This window comes from Colossoma macropomum, unplaced genomic scaffold, assembly GCF_904425465.1.
Source record: "Colossoma macropomum unplaced genomic scaffold, Colossoma_macropomum, whole genome shotgun sequence".
NCBI classification, from domain to species: Eukaryota; Metazoa; Chordata; class Actinopteri; order Characiformes; family Serrasalmidae; genus Colossoma; species Colossoma macropomum.
Genome location: NW_023494808.1, coordinates 17,117,859 through 17,137,913, shown reverse-complemented (window position 1 = coordinate 17,137,913; position 20,055 = coordinate 17,117,859). Strand labels below are relative to the sequence as shown.

Genomic DNA, 20,055 nt, shown 5'->3' with positions numbered 1-20,055 from the left:
TTTAAGTTCTAGGGGTCCCTGAAAATAAAGTTATTGTGATGCTATGCTGTCCGTTAGAGAAAAACAGACGCTCAAATACAAATTCAGGGAAAGGCAAATTCATTGTTTAGCTGCTTCACCCACAATGTGTGAGTTTCTGTCTTTGGAATTCTTTGGTATTCTTGACCAACTAGAGATGCAGCTCCGCGCTGCCTCAGGGTGACTCTGTACCAAACTGTTATAGACTAGCAACTGTAACTATGCCCAGGATACCTCTGAAAAACTTTATAATACGCTGTAGCATGTTTGTAAACCTGAAAACCTGCCCAGTTTTCCAATTTTGGTGGACACAGTGAACTGTTACTCATTTCTCAGACCAAGGACAAAAGAGGGATGGGTAAGATCTTCATTAATGTGTAGAAGACCTCATTACCAAACTAAAAAAGAGCATTTCCAGAGGAAGAATTGTTTAGCCACACATTTTGTTGCCATTGAAACATCAGTGCTGCTATGGTGAGTGAGTTAGCAGCTAGCCAGTGCTAGAGTAGCCATCCAACATGGGACTGCCCGAATACCAGGGGGTATTTCACACACTGGGGTAAATTAATGCTCTTTTAAGAATTAAATTGCTATTGAGCAAAGTGACTGATTTGACTATTTATCTGTTTAGAAAAAGGCTAACTGTTAGAACCTACCGCACAAATGCTGTATGTGTGAATGGGCAGTGCATGCGAGCTGTAGCGGTCACACGGCCACGCTGCTCATGGCCCAGCAGTGTAAAACAGAACAGGCAGCCAAGACTTTACTTAAAACCCACCGTCTGACACAGGGTGTAAAAAATCATGATGTTTATTAAAATAATCTCTACATCTAACAAATCTTACATACACTCACATCACAAATCATGAATACTGTTATTGTTCATGTGAGATCTTTTATGAGTCTTTTAATTAATAGTTGCCAGTGTTGTCTTACAGAGATCTCTCTATTTGTGATATCACATGCATGTTTGCCCTCCATCAAATTTAGAATGGTCAGGATGCCTTGAGCTATCAGCGATGCCACCAAACGAGCCATGTTTTTCTTACAGTGCATGACTGTGTGTTCTTTCGTCTAGTTGCCAGCTATTCATCAGTAGGATCAATATAAATTCATCAGACGATTCCCTTTCATTTTCAAACCTTTTTCCGTGACACATTTTGAAAGTTGTCCAAAAAAATATCCTGCGACTGTGTAATTTCCACCTGCGCTGCACTTCCAACTAGCCGAATTTGATGGAAAAACCACAAATCTGGCAACACTGCGTAAAAGGCAAAGAACCTAACTACTTTACATGTTTAAAATCCCTGCTGTTGAATGCAGTTTCACTGTAGCAGCACTGTATTTTTCGGGGGGCCAACAACCCAATGCCCCTCTGTTGTTGGCGCCTATGGTACTGCGTGATCCCCAATATTTCAAAAGCCAAAGAAATCAGCAAAAAGTCAGTCGGAGAACGTCTGTTTTTTAATAATGTTAGGATTTTAAGTCATAAAGTGTATCTGAGGCTTCACCAACCATTCAAACACCATATTTACTGTGTGTAGCGCTTCAGTTCTGTCCTTCAGACTGAAGGTTCTTCTAGAATGAAAGGCTCCCTGTCTGAAGCTGTGTAGAACCTAACAGACTTCAGTAGGGGTGTGCAATGCGATCAAATGAGATTAAATTAGATTAAATTAAAATTCTCTTCTACAGACTGTATTTTAATCACTGAGGCGAAGAGATTATTTCTCAAGAGAATGAATAAGATGGATGAGAAAAGGCCCTAAATCTCAAAAACGTGTCTAGGAGATACCAGAGCTTAATCTTAGATTTGGCTTTTCTATTAGCCAGAGTAGGTGGTTTTTATTGCTAAATTGAAGGTTTGCACTCTCATATACAGTTTATTTGTGCTGCACATGGCTCCACAATGAGGTTAAAGCTCCCTTTCTGAATTGTTCCTTCTTTTATTCTAGGAATTCATAGTCTCCAGAACAGATTAACATTGTTGCTAGCATTAGCCCACATGCCACAAGAAGCAGACTGAGGAGATTGTCTGGTAAAACAGCTACCTAATGTGGTTTCACTGGCCATCTTTTACTGTAAGGGATTAAAGACGCACTGTCTGATTTTAGGACAAGAAAGTTGCAGAACCATTACTTAATCTACCACGTCCTCAAAGGTTTGTTGATCTTCACCCCACAAAGCAAAGGGATGTGAAGACGTGAAGTAGAACCATATTTCAGACCATCATCAACAGATTCTAAACTCTTTCATTGTCATAAACTGTCCTTTTTTGATCTTTGAACAGGTTGGAATGGAGTTGGTACATAAAAAAATGATATGGAAAATGAAGTACACTTGCCAGTCCCTAGAAGATGTCTTAAATTGCCTGTTCAGAATGTCTACACCTCTGAAGACTGATTTGTTCTTCATTATTTTTGCAGATGCCACAAGGCCGTACATCCATTACTGCCGCTCTCCGAGCATGGAGACCTTTACTTGCTGGTGGCATCCCCTTGACAACGGTTCCCAGGGCGATGACAACGTCACCTATAGCCTCATGTACACCATTGGGTAAGACATGGCGTGACATTTAAACCAAGGGCACTGATCAAGTTAACATGATTAGTGCAGCAGGACAGACCGCTTTTCAGTTGATTGGGAAATGAGTATATAAGCTATACTAATCTTGCAATTGAGCCAGTTAAACCACAGTAACCTTTTGTAGAGAAATCCTTTTGAGTTATTTAACTGCATGTTTTTCACAATAATAGCTATTCTAGATGTTTATAACTATCCTTCTCCAACTTGTCCTACAGTACTCTAGGGAAACCATGAGTTTTGTTCTTGTAACTAGAGATATGCTGATATCGCCAGAAAGCTAGAGATGCAGCTCTGCGCTGCCTCAGGGTGACTCTGTACCAAACTGTTATAGACTAGCAACTGTAACTATGCCCAGGATACCTCTGAAAAACGTTATAATACGCTGTAGCATGTTTGTAAACCTGAAAATTTGCCCAATTTCCCAATTTTGGTGGAAACAGTGAACTGTTACTCATTTCACAGACCGAAGACAAAAGAGGGGTTGGGTAAGATCTCCATTAATGTGTAGAAGACCTCATTACCAAACTAAAAAAAGAGCATTTCCAGAGGAAGAATTGTTTAGCCACATATTTTGTTGCCATTGAAGCATCAGTGCTGCTATGGTGAGTGAGTGACAGACCGCTTTTCAGTTGATTGGGAAATGAGTATATAAGCTATACTAATCCTGCAATTGAGCCAGTTAAACCACAGTAACCTTTTGTAGAGAAATCCTTTTGAGTTATTTAACTGCATGTTTTTCACAATAATAGCTATTCTAGATGTTTATAACTATCCTTCTCCAACTTGTCCTACAGTACTCTAGAGAAACCATGAGTTTTGTTCTTGTAACTAGAGATGTGCTGATATCGTCAGAAAGCTAGATTAGATGTCCCAGAAAAAAGGATGGTTTTGTTACATTTGGCAAGTGGAAGCATTATACTAAAATTACAGTTCCTTTATTTTAAATAGTTTACCTTAATATATATTACACATTTTGTAAAATTTTATTATTTACATATATATGGGACTCCTAAGAACCATATAAGACCTGACAAGCCACCAAAACTGTCACCACAAAACAACTGACATTATCCATAAAAAATATTTGAACAAAAAATTCCATTGTTGATTTTTTGTTTACATTTTCAAAATAACATGCAACATAGAGTGAGTTATTGACTTAATTTGAAGAGGGCAGCAATTCACTTATCCTACTTATGTGAGCAGACAACGAAAGAAAAAGTGTTTTCTTAAGATTAAAGATGAAATAGTCAAATACAACATGTGCACAACTACAATACAATTTTACATTTAAAATCCACATTTAAGCCAATTAATCGATTATTGTTATCCATATGAATAATTAACTATCAAAATATTAGTTTTTTCAGCCATAATAAAATGTGGCTTGTGTACAGTTTGTATTTTGTATTTTATTTTTTCCCCAATATGTTAAACTCAGCAAATAAGAAAATGCTCAGAAAATCTTAGAAAATTACTAAGAAAATCAACAAAATGTGTAATTTGACGGAGGGCCTTCAAACTTTTTAAATAGCTTTAGCTCCACGGGTCCTTTTTTGTCACCTTTATTGTTAGGAGTGTGTCTGAACATCTGGGTAACGTCATCACACTGATGTGCAACATTGTTGTGTATTTCAGTAAGGGGCCTCCGAAAGAGTGTCCGGACTATGTGAGTGGAGGACCAAACAGCTGTTACTTTGACATGAAGCACACACTGATTTGGGAGGTTTACTGCATGAATGTGACGGCGCGCAGCCACAGAGGAGCCTTCACCTCACAGGAGCACTGCTTAGACGTGGCTGATATTGGTAAGACAACACACACACACACGTAACTCATTACTTATTCCTGTGTTCCTTTGCGTCTGTATATGCACTTCCTGTTTCAAGACTCTCTAATATGACTCTTCCTGTGCACCATCGGTCAGCTCAGCATAGTTCCTGTTGTGTTTTTCTGTTCTTGCACACAAGTCTGAATACTCATTAGATCTGTACAGTATATACCGTATATACCACTTCAAACGCAAAGCTTGTGGCCTGAGATAGGCTTGGGCTGATTGACGATAAATTGGCCGATTAAAATACCTGAAAATGCCATCCACAGCTTTAAGATGCAGAAAATAAATTCTGTTTGTTTCACGAGTAAAGAAGAAGGTCTTAAAAGCACATCTATTTGTTTACCCTCTGTGGTTGTCTGACGTGATTGGGTAGACCATTGATCATTTCAAGCCTAACTTCCAAGAAAAAGTCTGTGTAGCGCAGAAGGTTTAACTAGTTTTTCAGTGAATAACGGCAATAAATGATATTGCAACTGAAATGAAGTGTGTAATGTCTTGTCTGTACATTCAATACAAAGAAATTTAATAAGAATGAATCATATGGATTGGACATATGGACCGGAGTGATTACAAAGCGCTTTGAGAGCGGAGCGGAAATATCTGCCGCCACACTCTACTCACATATTCTGTCTCTGAATCAGGCTTTAGAACATTCTGTAGCAGCGCAAGGTAGATCTCTTTTTCTTACTCATTGTCATGCCTCATACAGCAGCCTTCTAAACATGAAACATGAACGGGTTCATTAGTTTTATGTTGTGAATTTATCTGTTAAAATACACACACACATTTTCTAAAACGCTTATCCTTTTGGGTGGCGAGGCAAATAAAAATACATGTGAATTTTTTTTTTTAGGTTGTTCTAGCTACTGCGGCTTCTGCATAGCTGAGGGGGGCTTTCCTGCTTGCTGTTTTACCACTACACTGATTGGCTCTTTTATTTAAATTTTTTTTTATTTACCTGTAGACAGACATGTCGAGTGTTACAAATGTTCCCATTCATTTTCCAACAAATAACCTGTAACATTTCTGATGTTTAGCTCCCGGCCCCTCACAAACAGCGGCCATTTTGGTGTAATTTCCTTTTGAATGTTTCAATGAAGATGGCCATCCTCAGGTCAGAATAAGACAGTTCAGTTCAGTGCAGGCTAAATGTCATGCTGCCAATTAAAATCAAGCATCTGAGATATTAACGCTCCTAATGATCAAACTGTCACTTTCTGCTTCCTGCCTTTGACCGTTTGCTTGTCTCTGTCCACAGTGGAGATCGACCCCCCCTTTAATCTCACCTACACTTTGATGAACATAAGCAATGATGAATCAGGTCGCACCGCGCTGGTGTCCTGGCAGTACCCCATCGCCCAGCAGGTCCACATAGGGTGGATTACACTCATCTACGAGCTGCGTTTCAGGCCACTGTCTGAGCCCAATAACTGGAAGGTAATGAAACAGATTTCATATACAGCTGTTCAAGACAACAAGAATGTAATTCATGTAATTCTTCTGTTAATGTGTTCCATTAAAGGTTTTTTTGATAACTGATCATTACATTAATTTATCAGTCTACTCAGGCTTTAGCAGAGCTCAGTAACACTGAGATTAATAACTGATCATCACATTGATTTATCAGTCTACTCAGACTTTAGCAGAGCTCAGTAACACTGAGATTAATAACTGATCATCACATTGATTTATCAGTCTACTCAGACTTTAGCAGAGCTCAGTAACACTGAGATTAATAACTGATCATCACATTGATTTATCAGTCTACTCAGGCTTTAGCAGAGCTCACTAACCCTGAGATTAATAACCGATCATCACATTGATTTGTGTGTTAGTGTTTGTTAAGAAGATTTTTTCTTTCTATATGCCATGCATTAATTTTAAAACAGTTAATAAACAAGCAGTGACAGTGTTTCTTTTATAGATTTCTTTTAAACATGTATTTTTTTTATATTTGTGCATAATACTCAAAGTATTCTTGTAAAAATATAAAAAAACGGACTCTATTCTGAATACTTCTCAAATTGTAACATGGACTAAATACAGATCCTTAATTTCTGTATTTCAGATACTTTCCATTACATCCCAATGGAATGAGGGTTTTATGCACTACAACCCTATTTTTATATGTCTCTCTATATATTGTCATGGATGGGCTGTTCTTGCTGACAGTCTGATCACGTCCTGCATTGACACTGTTAGTCACCTGAGGACCATTTGCTCTTTCTATACATACAGCATTAATGCACAAGCACCACAGTCACTGAATGTGTGCTTTCACCCACAATTTCCAACCCTATGTACTGATGTCTTTCCCACAGATCTAAATGCAGATCTCACTTTAGTCACTGTTCTGTTGAAATACTAGCCAGTCTCTGTGACTGAAGCTCCTGCCATCTGTGCACCAATAATGAACCCTCTTTCAAAGTCACTAAGATTTCTTGCCATCTTGATTGACAAATTGAGGTTGACTGGATCTGCTCAGCATTTTATACATGCCACAGAGCATGGTAGGATGTTAATTGCTTAATTGCATCATGCAGTACACGTGTCTGGAAGCACCTGCACTTATTATGTTTCGACACTCATTAATTCATACTTTAATTTTTGATCTGTATATAGGACGTATGTCCCATATGTATGATGTCCTGATAGTTTTGGTCAGGCACTGAACATTATGTTTTATATGGGTCTGATCTGGAGCTTTTCTGTATTTTAAGGCAAACAGCTTTAAGGACAGAATGGGAGATTCAGAATGGGAGATTCAGAAAAAAGGACATAGTATAGACACCTGACTAAACATAGACTTCAGTAGACTCCATTTATACATATTGTTGGTGTCATGACAAAACCTTGTATCTCCAAATTGGTAACTTTACAGGAGAGAATAAAACATTTTCAAATATTATTAAATAATGAAAAATGGAGATAGAAGGTTATGTTCCAACAACGACAACATGAAGTCAAATTTGACTTTGCAATTATTTATTTAAAAATGGTATGTCATTTTGTCTGATGAAAAAGTAAATACACCCCTTGCTTCAGTTACTGGTACTGCCTCTTTTGGCAGAAACAATTTTATGTAGGTGTTTCCTGTAACTGTCTACCAGTTTCCGACATCTACTGGGAGAAGTTTTGCCCACTCCTACAGACAGAATTCTTTCAACTGTGTCAAATGTTTAAGGGTTTTTTGCATGGACAGCTGATTTCTTGCCATTCCTTGGTATTTACTTGTATGTTTGGGATCATTATCTTTTGGAAGGTCCGCTTCTTCTGTTGGTCTTTCATTCTTCTCAAGCACTCTGTGGTATGAAAGAGAATTCATAGTCGATTCTTAGATTGCAAGTTGTCCAGGCCCAGAAGCAGCAAAGCAAAGGCCAGACAACTCTTTGATTCATCTGTGCATTGCACATTGTTCCAGAAGTCCTGGTCCTTGCCTAGATATTCATTATTATATTTAGTGTTCCCCTGAAAGCCTTTCCTGAGCTGTTTTGTTATAATGGTAGATGCATGCCCTTTCACATCCACAGTGGCAAGAGTTTACTTGCAGATCCTGTGATGAAATTTTGGGGTTCTTAGAGACTTCTTTTAGCATCTCATGCTTTGCTCTTGGATTAAATTTGCTGGTGCAGCCAGGCCTGAACAAGCTGGCATTAGTTTAAACACTTGGAGATGATCTTCCAGACAGTGGAATGATTGATTTCCAATATTTTGGATATCTTCTTAAATCTGTTTCCAGACTCATTGGTATCTATAACGTTTTTTTCTGAAGGCCTCAGAGAGCTCTGTTGATCTAGGCATGATGATACCACACATTTCAATAACAAAGACCACACTAGACCAGATTTCTGGGGTTTAAATGTGACAAGATATTCTTTAACAGTGTTCTAATCATTAGCATCTGATTGGGTGCTCCTGATTTAAGTTTGACATGTTTGAAGCAGTGATGTATGTAAGGGTGTACTTAAGATTTCCACATAAGAATATTGCATTACTGTTCTTTCAAAATGAAAAAAAATGTTCAATCGAAGCATCACTTGTTAAATTATATCACTTTTATCAACACTAAATGAAGACTTGACTGTATATATATGTAATAGATTAAGGGTTTAGCTTGAAGGACAGAATGGCACTACTTAGCTCCACTACATGGATTTGAGCAATACTAAAATGGATTTGAAAAGGAAAATGCTGCTGAAATCACAGATAGATTCACCCTGACATGGTGTGTGTGTGTGTGTCTGCAGGTCAAAGAGCGGCTACGTGAGCCTCATCTGGAACTGTTGGACTTGCCAGTGGGGAGTTACGAGGTGCAGGTGCGCTGCCGATCAAAAAATAACCACCTCTGGAGCAAATGGAGTTCACCTCTTACCATCATTATTCCTGCCAGACGCCTGCCAGGTACCCACACACATAACAAACCCCCATACATACTAAAAAGGTATATATCCATGCTGTTGTATCATAACATCATGTTTTTTTGTTTATTTTTTCACACCATTTGAAAACACCAGCTGTCCTTCAACACTGAACATTATATTAGTGATGCATGAAGATGTCAAATCATATCAGTATCAGTAAGATAACTGCTAAAAGAAACTGTCAGCAACGGACAAGTGATTAGATTTGACCATCATTTCAAACCAGCATTTGATTATATATTTATTGTACTCCTGGAGAGCAGAACGTTTAGGCAACGCTGAGCTTCTGTGCTGAAATATCAATGTTTTATTCATTTTACTGCACAGGTAACTCTGTAGAAATAAAACTTATATGTTAAATGATATTTCTGTTATGCTATCAACAAAGGTGTAGAAGATGTTGCCAACACACTTTAAACATGCCATGAATGGAGGTTATGACTGGCAGTCAGGATTTTGCAAATGCATGCATGTGCTACCTGTGTCAGCTGACCAAATGTAGAAACTGGGACTAAACGTACCAATTCTAGCATTACATAGAAATCTAACTTTTATTTCTGTAGAGTTACAGGTACAGTAAAATAAATAAAATGCTGATTTTTTAGCACAGTAGCCCACCTACACATTCTGCTCTCTCAGAGTTGAGTGGGGTTACGTACTCATAACTGTGTTCCCCTCACTTTCAAAATGGCTGCTATGGCCCTTGGTATCAGCGTTGACAATACCAAATATGTACATCAGCCCATAATTCCCATATTGGTGCATGCTTACATTTCATAATGAGTAGACCAACAGAAATGATCCATAATAACTCAGAATAAGCTCTCATTCCATAAAGCGAAGAACTTTTTTTCCTTCTCTTATAAAGTCACCATTTTTGGTTTGTTACGACCTCAATGATGTGTTTTATATGCATTCAAACACCCAAAAACTCATAAACACAAGCATATCGCTGCTGAAATACCTGCTGAATACCTGTTGCTCTTTACGTTGTGTGTGAAATTCATGGAGAATGGACCAAAAGAAACAGCTCAAAATTACTTGGAAAAAAGTCTGGTTCCATTGACTTACATTAAAAGTAAAGTACAATAAATACAATTAAACATAAATACAGTAAAAAGTAACACGAATTTCTTATTTCCAAAAACATAGTTGATATCTTGTAAGCTAGGTGAAGAACAAAGTTTGGTTCCAGATTTCTCCTGAATGCCCCCAACCAACGAATGGATTTGTTGAATTCCATCACCAACACAGCTGATTTAACTTACTGAAGTATTGATCAGCTAAACCAGGTACTGGATGATAACAATAAATAATACTGGGCTGCCACAAGAAGAGGCTTGGAACAGTTAAAAGAACACACTGACAAATGTAAAATTACTACTTATTATGTAAAGATGATTTGTATTTATTCTAACGTATGTTTTTTTTCTGAGCAAATAAATGCTTACTGCCCAAATAAACAGCTTTTCAATTTTAATTTTCTCAGGTACCTAAAACTTTTGCACAGTGCTGTACACACACAGACATGCATATAAAACCCATTCTGTTACATACATTTACATTAACATAAACACACACACACATGAACACAAGCACACAAATGTACACTCAGACTGTGTATGAGCTAAATACGGTGCATTTACTGAATAACCGGTAAAATCTGGACATGATTATCTTCATTCAGGTGGAAGCTAAATAAAGCAGCGCTGCACCGATTAACATCATGAATTAGATCAGTTATGTAGCCCTGATTCATTATTTTGTAACATTACTTTGCACCCTGTTGAACTTTAATCCATTTTTAATTTTACATAACCTGGATCACTCAGCAGAGTGGGACAAAGAGTGCATCATCATGTGGAAAAAAAAATGAGTCATCGACTCCCCACTGTTAAACGAACCGAAGACACAAGTTGAACTCCTGACATTGTCTGAAAACGATGGATTTATGTCTCGACAGTTTCACTAATTAAGGTTTAAAGGTGTTTACTGAGTTCACCTCTCAGCTGTAAAGCTTACTCTTCGGCTGTAATTGCTCATTTACACTAAATCTGAAGTTTCATTCAGGATCCTGTCATACCTACAGTGATCAGCGGAACCAGTTTTAGAACTGAAAGGCTTTAATAGTATGTGTCAGTGTATCCATGGTAACTGTGCTATTCGTTTCCTCTTTCTCTCTCTCTTTCTTTCTCCTTCTTTCAGATCGTATGTTGTATGCCCTCATTCTAGTGACCGGCATTGGCGTCACAACTCTGCTCATCATTGGCTTTGGGGTCATTCCGCAGGGAAAGAGGTCAGGGCCGCCTCTCACACATACATAAGCACCCATTCAACAATTCACCCATAATCAATCAAATTCAAATACAGGTCAGTGAAAGATAAATACCTAGCACTCCTGCTCAAGACTCTTCATTCTCTCTAATAGAAAAAGAGGATTGAGTACAGATATACAGTCTGATACAGTCTGCAGGCACGTTACAGATTACAGAGTTAAACGAACCCTTAGAACTCTTAGAGCTCTACAGTTGAGATGTACTTACACTTATACACCTATAATGAATGACATTTACATTTGATTTACATTCTATATCAACAGTTTTGAGTCTGCAGTTCTGACTTTTTTCTGTTTGTCAATTAAAAACAAAAGGTTTTTTATACACTGGGACTCAACTTGAAAAAAAAAATAAAATCACTTTTTTAAATATACAAACAATGATGCCTGGTTGAATAATCAAAAATAAACTTGATTTAATACATTTTTAAATAGATTGATAACATTTTCCAATTTAAATGACCAAATTGTCATTACTGCCACACAGTAAGTAAAAACTGTTTTAAAAGTTTTCTTTTAATAATCTGTATACTGTTGTCAGACTAAGTACTTATTATTAACACATATATGCCTTATAAAATATATTTTGCAGTTTTATCTCATTACCGCAACAAATTGATAGCCATTGAGTTTTTTCTTTTTAGCTTGTGCCACATAAAAAATGTGACTTATTTTTTCTAATGAAAAGAAGGATAAAAACAATTAATATCAGATAGGCAACCAAGTTGCGGTAATGTCAATTAGGTTTAAAAAAGTCCAAAATCTCTAAAATAGAAAAATTAAGAATGTAGCAGATTGCTGTACCATATAGAGCTTCAAATGATCTGCTAAATCATATAAATATTGTTTATCTGTGTGACGATTGAGATATTAGATTCAGTTGAGATATTAATGTTTTATCAGTTTAAAATCCTAAAATATCTCCTACTTATTAACACAGATGTAGCATTAATTGAATGGAATTGAATGTTTATGATCTGCACTTTTGATAGTTTTTAGTTTTTCTCTGCTTTTTTTTCAATGAGCCCTACTTTTATGTGAAATTCACTCTTAGCACAGCAGGTTTACTGGTCATGAATCCACACGTGTGTGCGCGCACTTGTTCATTAACTATTAGGAGAAGTGTGTGATAGTGAATGCTGTGTATTGTGTGCCTACAAACACAAGCACTTATTTTCCTCTTACTATTTTTAGTATGCCTGCTTTTTCTTGATAATTATTGTGTGAGATCAGTAATTAAACAAGGGACTAAATATCAGAGAGAAATACCTGTGCTCTGATGATTAATCAGTTAAACTTAACTACTTTTAAAAATCTATGAAATCTGTTAAAATATTCATTTAGTCATATTCAGAATATTCAAAATAGTCATTAGTTTGCTATTAGTATTATGATAATACATATCTTACATTCTCAGCAGGGAGCGGAGCTGGATAGACTCACATTTCTGTGCATTTTTTTTGTAACTTTTTGAAGCTTTCTTAGTCTTAAAGGATTTTATATGGAGGCCTATTACTGCTAGGTAGAGGGGAAAAAATGCCTTATTATGTACTTTGTACAGTTGTATGCACAAGTTTGAACACTCTGGGTCAAATGACATGTTTTCTGAAGTTAACACATCCTCTACACGGAACACACTTACATATGGCATTTTTCTGCATGTTTTACGTACAGTTTCTTTTTATTTATTTGTTTGTTTGTTCGTATAATATAAACTGTATCATAACTTTCGCACAGGCCACATTTACGTTTATTTTTTTCAGCATGTTAAATTCAGCAAAGAAACAGCGATTATGCATTAAAATGTGTGTTCCCTGTAGTGGATGTATTACCTTTTATCATTTACAAAAGAAACAAAAAGTCATTTGACCAGGGGTGCCCAAACATTTGCATATGACTATATCAAAATAATTACTTACTATCTCAAAGTTATGACTTAGTATCTCAAAATCATGAACTACTATGTTGAAATAATTATGTACTTTCTTGACATTTTGATTTAGTTTCTCTAAATAATGACTTACTATGTTGAAATAATAACTTCATTTCAAGAAATTTAAATAATAGGAAAAAATAGGACAGTAAGTCATTATTTCATGATACTAAGTTTAAATTTTGTGAACATAAGTCATTATTTCAACACATTATGCCATTATTCGGAGATAATGTTAAAATTTCAAGAAAATTATTTCAACATATTGCACCGTTATTTTGAAATTCTAAAAATCTATGCATGGCTTGTTTTTTTGGTGAGTTAAGTGCTTTTATTGTTTGACCTTTTTTTTAAAAACCTGATTACTCAACATATCATCAAACTAATCTGCTGATTACAGTAGTGATAGACCCAGTACATACATTCCCCTCTGTAAACAAATATTTCTGTGAAGCTCGGCCAGCGTTGTCCAAAAAAATTATACATTCTAATAGAGTGCACTGAGGTTTATATGCCACATGTACATCCATCAGTATGAGAGTGAGTCTCTCTAAAGACATCCTTTGATTTTGGCCTCTCCACAGGATTAAAGCTTTTCTCCTGCCGCCAATCCCCAAACCGCGCATCAGAGGAATCGATCCCACTCTTCTGAAGGTACTAGCCCGCAGCAAAACCACATAAACCTCCGCACAAACACACTTAGTCTCCCTGCCTGCTTTATTAGCATCATCATGTCAGCCAGACTAGAATAGAGTGCACTGAGTGCATACGTATACCTCATGGTTGTAAACCTTGGAAAGAGCACAAGATAAAGGGAAAAAATATATAACCAGGAGGGCTAAACATGTCATAAAAGCTAAAAAAGAAAGAAAATCTTATTGACACCTGAGCGACACCCTTGACTCTAATATGCTTGAAATCATTGGTTTTAAAATGGAAAGAATAGCAAAACCTATCAATGAATTTTGCTTGAAAATATAGACAATTCATATTTCATGAATTAGTTTTATGGTGAAAAAGAAGAGGAGGTGGTAAACTATGGATAAACATGGGCTATAAGTATAGATTGCTTGCAGTAAGTGTAACATACAGGGTGATTCAAAAAGATTCATCCGATTTCAAAATGATTTATTTCACTTGTAAATCATTACAGAACAATGCGGTAAATTGTGAATGGTTTAAATGAGCATAAAGTTTATTATGTAATTTTAAAAGTGCTCAATATGAACCTCCTCCAGCTGTACAGACAACATCAACGGCCTAGTCAGATTCATCCTATATTCGATTGAGCATGTCGGGTGTCGCTGTACTCACGGCTCTTTCAATGCGATTTCGGAGATCATCCAGTGTTGTGGAACCAACAACGAACGCTCTGGGCTGTTAGAGGTTCACTGCCGACGAAAATCACATTGCACAGTTATGACAGATTCACTCTTATTAAAGTGGAGAACGCAAAACGTTTTCTGCTCAGGAGTCACCATCTCCTCTCAGACTGAAGGGAGCCATCTTCCGGTGACAGTCAGAAACTCTATGACCCCCTCTTTCCATTGGTATGTGATTGGTTCCCAGGTGCCTCACGGTTGAAAAAATATGGTGCTTTGAAATTTGATGAATCTTTTTGAATCACCCTGTAAATTGGACATTGGTTTCAGGGTCTATGTTGATGTTCCGAACGTGTTTCTAAGCCTAAATATGGTCTGTTGCCCTTTCTTCAGCAGCAGGTTTGACAGTTTTAAGTATTGATTGGTTTGGCCTACCTTTAAGAAAATTTATAGGTCAATCCAATCAATACTTAAAACTGTCAAACTTGCTGCTGAAGAAAGGACAACTATATCATTGTTTGCATATTCTGTAATGTATGTACAATGTATTTTATGTGAGAACAGACTTGTGTGATATTGATCTTTCTTTCTTTCTTTCTTTCTTTCTTTCTTTCTTTCTTTCTTTCTTTCACCCACTTCTCTCTCCCTATCTCTTCCTCTCTACCTCCCGTTCTTCCTAGAAGGGGAAAATGGATGAGATCAATCGTCACTTCACCTCCCTACACGGCTATAAGCCTCCTCAGTACTGTGAAGAGACGTGGTATCAGGTCAGCATGGATGAGGGTCTCTCTCTCTCTCAGCCGAGCCCACCATCCAACCCCAAAGAGGAGCAACATGGCAACGGTACCTCCAGCTCCCAGAGCCCAGCCTACCCTAACGTTACTCAGCAACTACTTCACACCACCAATAGCCCCGCCCCCTACTGCCAAGGTCCTGTTGTCTATGGAGAAGGCCCCACCTACTATAGCGAAGAGGCTTTGGAGGTGGCCCTGCCTCCAGAGAGCCAGCCATGGGCGTGGCCAGCATCGAGCCATGCCCAGCCAGAGCTGGTGTCATTCCCAGGTATGGACTACAGCATGATTCTAAACCCAGCCCCTTTAACCACCGCTGCTCCGCCCTCCTCTCATGACTTCTACACTTGTGTCAATGGAGTGACTCCTAGCGGGGCCGTCCATTTGGTTCCCTGCGTTTCAAACCCGCTCAAGGGCTCCCCCTATCTTCAGCTGAGGGAGGACAAGGACGAGGACTCAGAGAAGAGCAGCCAGTTAGTAGTCTACTTGGAGAAACAGGCGGAAGCTCCAGGCAGTGGTAATGTGGTAACAACGGGGGAAACGGAGCAGAGTGAATTTGCTGTGCCTTTATTGCCCCACTTGACAGATAGGAGCTAAGTACTGTGCAAATACAATACACAAATGAGGACAGTGTGTACACTATAAAACATTATATACACTTGCAAAGTACAATCACGCATACTGACATAATATTACCTGTAGTACAAAACTAATCATTCACATACATTCATGCACTGAAAAAAAGTGATACATTCAGACTACTTGATTTATCGTTTCAACATGAATGTAATAATTTACACTGCAAAAGTGTTTTGGTAAGTGAAATCATCGTAATTCTAGGCAATATAGCTAATATTTCTCATATTTTGAAATCCTTGTAAGAATATTATAAATTATATCATATATGTATTTTATGGTCTATTCTATTGGTAGGTAATTTTGCTTGTTGCAAGAAATAATGCTTGACACATAATGAATAAGACACCTTCTCTAGATAAAAGGGCCCATATAATGGAAAACATAGTAGAATTTTCCTCACTATTTTAAATGGGTTTGATGTACTCTGTAAACACTGTTTAAGTCTCAAAACTCTCCAGTTCATATATGGAAACTAAGCTGCAAAAAAATAGCCCATTTTGATGTCACCATTTTGTGTAATGATACATTTATACAGCAGTTTAGCTCCACCATTTCACACTGAAGTTATAAGGAGTGTTTCACCTCTGAGTGCATTTCTGGTGAGGCACAATACAGGGCAGCCAATCAAAACAGAGCATGTCTACTGATATCAGTCTATTGATATCAGACATAAACTGACCTCAAAAGAAAAAAAATCTTATAAAAATCTTAGAATGATCTTACAGTATTCTCACAGTAATAAGACATATTAGATATATTGACTATGTTTAAGATGATTTCACTTGTCAAGATATCGTCTTGTTGCAGTGTACATCTACACAGTTATTACCAAAGGAGATCAAATTTTGCTCATGTTTAATTCATGTGGAAATAATGGAAACCTTGAAATCAAGTAAATGTAATATATCACTTGTTTCGGAGAACACTCACACGCAAACACCTACAACATATAATGCGCACACTGACACCAGATTAATATACTTAATGACGAAGAACTGAACTCAAGGATTATCAGTAGGTTGATTCTGTGGACGTTGCTTGTCTGTCCAACACACAGTTTGTGTGAAGAGGACAGTATGAAAACTCAACGAGATCAACCTTCCCCCCTCCTCCTCTTCCTCTTCTGCCAAACGACAGTGAAATGGACACAGTTGCCATGAACATTTTGCAGTGCTCCTGTAACACTGTTGGAGAACATTTCTGGAGCTTTTTTGACCTGAGATCTAGAGACAGACCTTCATTGGCTGCTAGTTGCTTTGCGGTTAGTTTCTAACCTCAAACTGACCCGGAACAAACCAGAACAGCACACAGAACTGCACCAGGAAATCTAATCTAAGGAAAACTAAAATCCTGAAGACAATCAGAAGGACAAATCATGTGAGAAAATTGGACAGAACATGTATGATTTTTCATATAAACTGTTTCCTTAGTGTTCTCAGATGTCTATTTTGTGACACAAGAGTACCTCCTCACTTTCTAGATCACTGTGACCCTACACCCCTTACAACCAGTATGTACACTGTTCCACTGTTTCTCTCTCAATACAAACAGCGTAACACAGTTTGCAGCACCGGTTGTCATTATCCTGTGCTTGAGTTCAAGTGTTGGGGATAATGACCAATTGACCGTTCCATGCTCCGCCCACAAATGCATTCAGTCTTAGCATCTGTTGCAAAGTTGGACAAGTTTTACAGAATGTTGGCAAAAATTTTATTCAACCTAATGAGAAATTGTAGCAGTTTTTCAGTGTTCAGCACTGCAGAGTCAATACATAATGTTGAGTTTTCAGTTTAAAAAGTTGCAGTTTCACTTTAGGTTGAATAGATTTTTACCAACGTTCTGTAAAGCTTGTCCAAACAAAAAACATTTGCTACGAAAGAGTGCATTCATGGGCATAGCCTTGTGATCTCATTACAAGAACGTCTGGGGACAACCATGAAACGTTTTGGACCAAATATTGGTGGGATGTAGATCTATTAAGGTGGACTTAAACTGAGTAAAATTTGTAAACCAATTCAAAACCTCATGAAGGCAGCGCTCAAATGAATGGTGTGCTTGTTAACATAGTCTGATGGACAACAAGCCTGTTAGCTCATGAATGTAATGTAGGATAGCATTGCTAAAAAGTCTCCCAAAAAATCAAATTATCTATAGAGATGTGTCTAGAGATCATATTACATGCAGTAAAAGTAAACATTACCTCTTGCAAGAGAAAAACACTTCAGTTTTGCTAGCTAGCTTGTTTCACTTGTGTAATCAACTGCAGCCTCTTTAATTCTAAGGTCACGTATTTAGCTGCAATCCAGCACCCAAAGTTTAACACCAAAAGTTTCGTTATGAGATCAAAACTAATCAAGACGGAGCAAATATAGGTCCGTTTCCAAGCCCTCTTCACTTCCTGTAGCAACTTCCACAGTTCACGTTATAGGACGTTATGCTTTTTTTATATAGCATCCTCTGTCTCTATTAATGCCTTTCCGTTTACAGTCAGTGCTTAGCAGCATAGCGTTTAGTCGCTGCACCACAGTTTTCCTGTAGGAGGGCTTAGTGGAAACAGGGCTTCATGTCTTTGGCTTTGAATTGGGCCTCATTGTTTTGTCAGTGGAAATGCACCAAAGAGTCCACAGCAGTGATGCAGTGTGGCATGCTTTTGTCAGTAAAGTTGGGGGTCGTTTTACAGAAATACAGTCATCAGAGGAACATATGCAATAACTGCACAACATATAATGGAAATGGTAGTAATAGTGGGGCTGTGCACTATTAATATACAGTGTCCAAAAGTCTGAGACCACATTGAAAATTTGGAAATAAACAACAGAAAATTTTAAAATTATTTATAGGTCACTATTCAAACTAGAGCAAATTTGTGAAAGTGACCATGTTAAGTCCTTTTTACAGAAAGGTCAGAGTTTTTAAGTCTTATTCCTTCCACTGAAGCTCGTGTTCAGACAACTCTCAGGTGGAGTCCATGCCAGCTGGAGTGCACGCTGTCATTAAAGCAAAAGTAGGACCAAATACTAAGACATACTAAAATTCATATAAACATTCAAAAATTCTACTTTTCATTCTAATCGTTATGGTTATAATATCATTAGTGATGGAAAACTTTGCATTAGAAAGAAATGCAAAATAGAAGCATTTTCACTAGTGGTCTCAGACTTTTGGACTCCACTGTATGTATACAGATTTGAATGTGAGGTCTAAATTGTTCATTCAATGTAAAAAGGTTTTCATGACTATGCAGGATCGCCAGCCAGCTGAACACAATCGTTAACATTTTGATTTGTGACTGTCAACTAAGGCTGGGTATCGAGATTTCAATACTTTTATGTTTGCAACTGAATTACCTTCATTCAATATAAAGTCTTTTCAGTGTTCCTGAGCCAATGGGCATGCACGTCCCAGAATCTGGACTGCTGATTGGCTGTCTGAATTCCATTCTGTATGCAAGTTTTTAACATCAGCTCTTTTTATTTAGACTGTAATCCACTGTAGTTTGTAAATATACCCACTTCCTGCACCTCACACTCACATCTGGTTTAAGCCACACCCACTTTCAGTGAGTAATTCGAAAGAAGGTATCGAGTATACATCTTGATATTGAAGTCTAGGCATCAATAATAGTATTGAAATTTTCAATTGATATCCAGCCCTACAGTCAGCCTAATATAGTATAATAATATTATAAACAAGATGCACCCATTACTTTCAGATACACTGCTGCTCAAAAGTTTGGAATCACTGCCCAAAGAATCAGTGTTTCTAACAATATATCAGCCATAACATTAAACCACCTGCTTGTTTCGAGACTCACTGTGCATTTTATCAGCTCCACTTACTATACAGGAGCACTTTGTAGTTCTACAATTACAGACTGTAGTCCATCTGTTTCTCTACCTACTTTGTTAGCCCCCTTTCATGCTGTTCTTCAATGGTCAAGACCACCACAGAGCAGTTATTATTTGGGTGGTGGATCATTCTCAGCACTGCGATGACACTGACGTGGTGGTGGTGTGTTAGTGTGTGTTGCGCTGGTCTGAGTGGATCAGACACAGCAGTGCTGCTGGAGTTTTTAAACACTTGAGTGTCACTGCTGAATAGTCCACCAACCAAAAATATCCAGCCAACTGCGTCTTCTGACCACTGATGAAGGACTAGAGAATGACCAACACAAAC

At 37.6% G+C, this 20,055-nt stretch overlaps 1 protein-coding gene across 2 annotated transcripts in view; it reads left to right on the top strand.

The window, feature by feature from the left end:
• LOC118798297 (prolactin receptor-like) overlaps positions 1 to 16,358 on the top strand; it is a 51,816-nt gene extending 35,458 nt beyond the window's left edge. Inside the window, exons 3-9 of one of the 2 annotated variants that reach the window (XM_036557716.1) lie at positions 2,442 to 2,571; positions 4,240 to 4,409; positions 5,697 to 5,875; positions 8,686 to 8,839; positions 11,065 to 11,155; positions 13,712 to 13,781; positions 15,133 to 16,358. In XM_036557716.1, the coding sequence (XP_036413609.1) occupies positions 2,442 to 2,571; positions 4,240 to 4,409; positions 5,697 to 5,875; positions 8,686 to 8,839; positions 11,065 to 11,155; positions 13,712 to 13,781; positions 15,133 to 15,837 (1,499 nt within the window). In that variant the 3' untranslated portion in view covers positions 15,838 to 16,358. Of the gene's footprint in view, positions 1 to 2,441; positions 2,572 to 4,239; positions 4,410 to 5,696; positions 5,876 to 8,685; positions 8,840 to 11,064; positions 11,156 to 13,711; positions 13,782 to 15,129 lie in introns of both variants that reach the window. The other variant, XM_036557715.1, reaches the window with a different exon arrangement.
• The last annotated feature ends 3,697 nt before the right edge of the window (positions 16,359 to 20,055 follow it).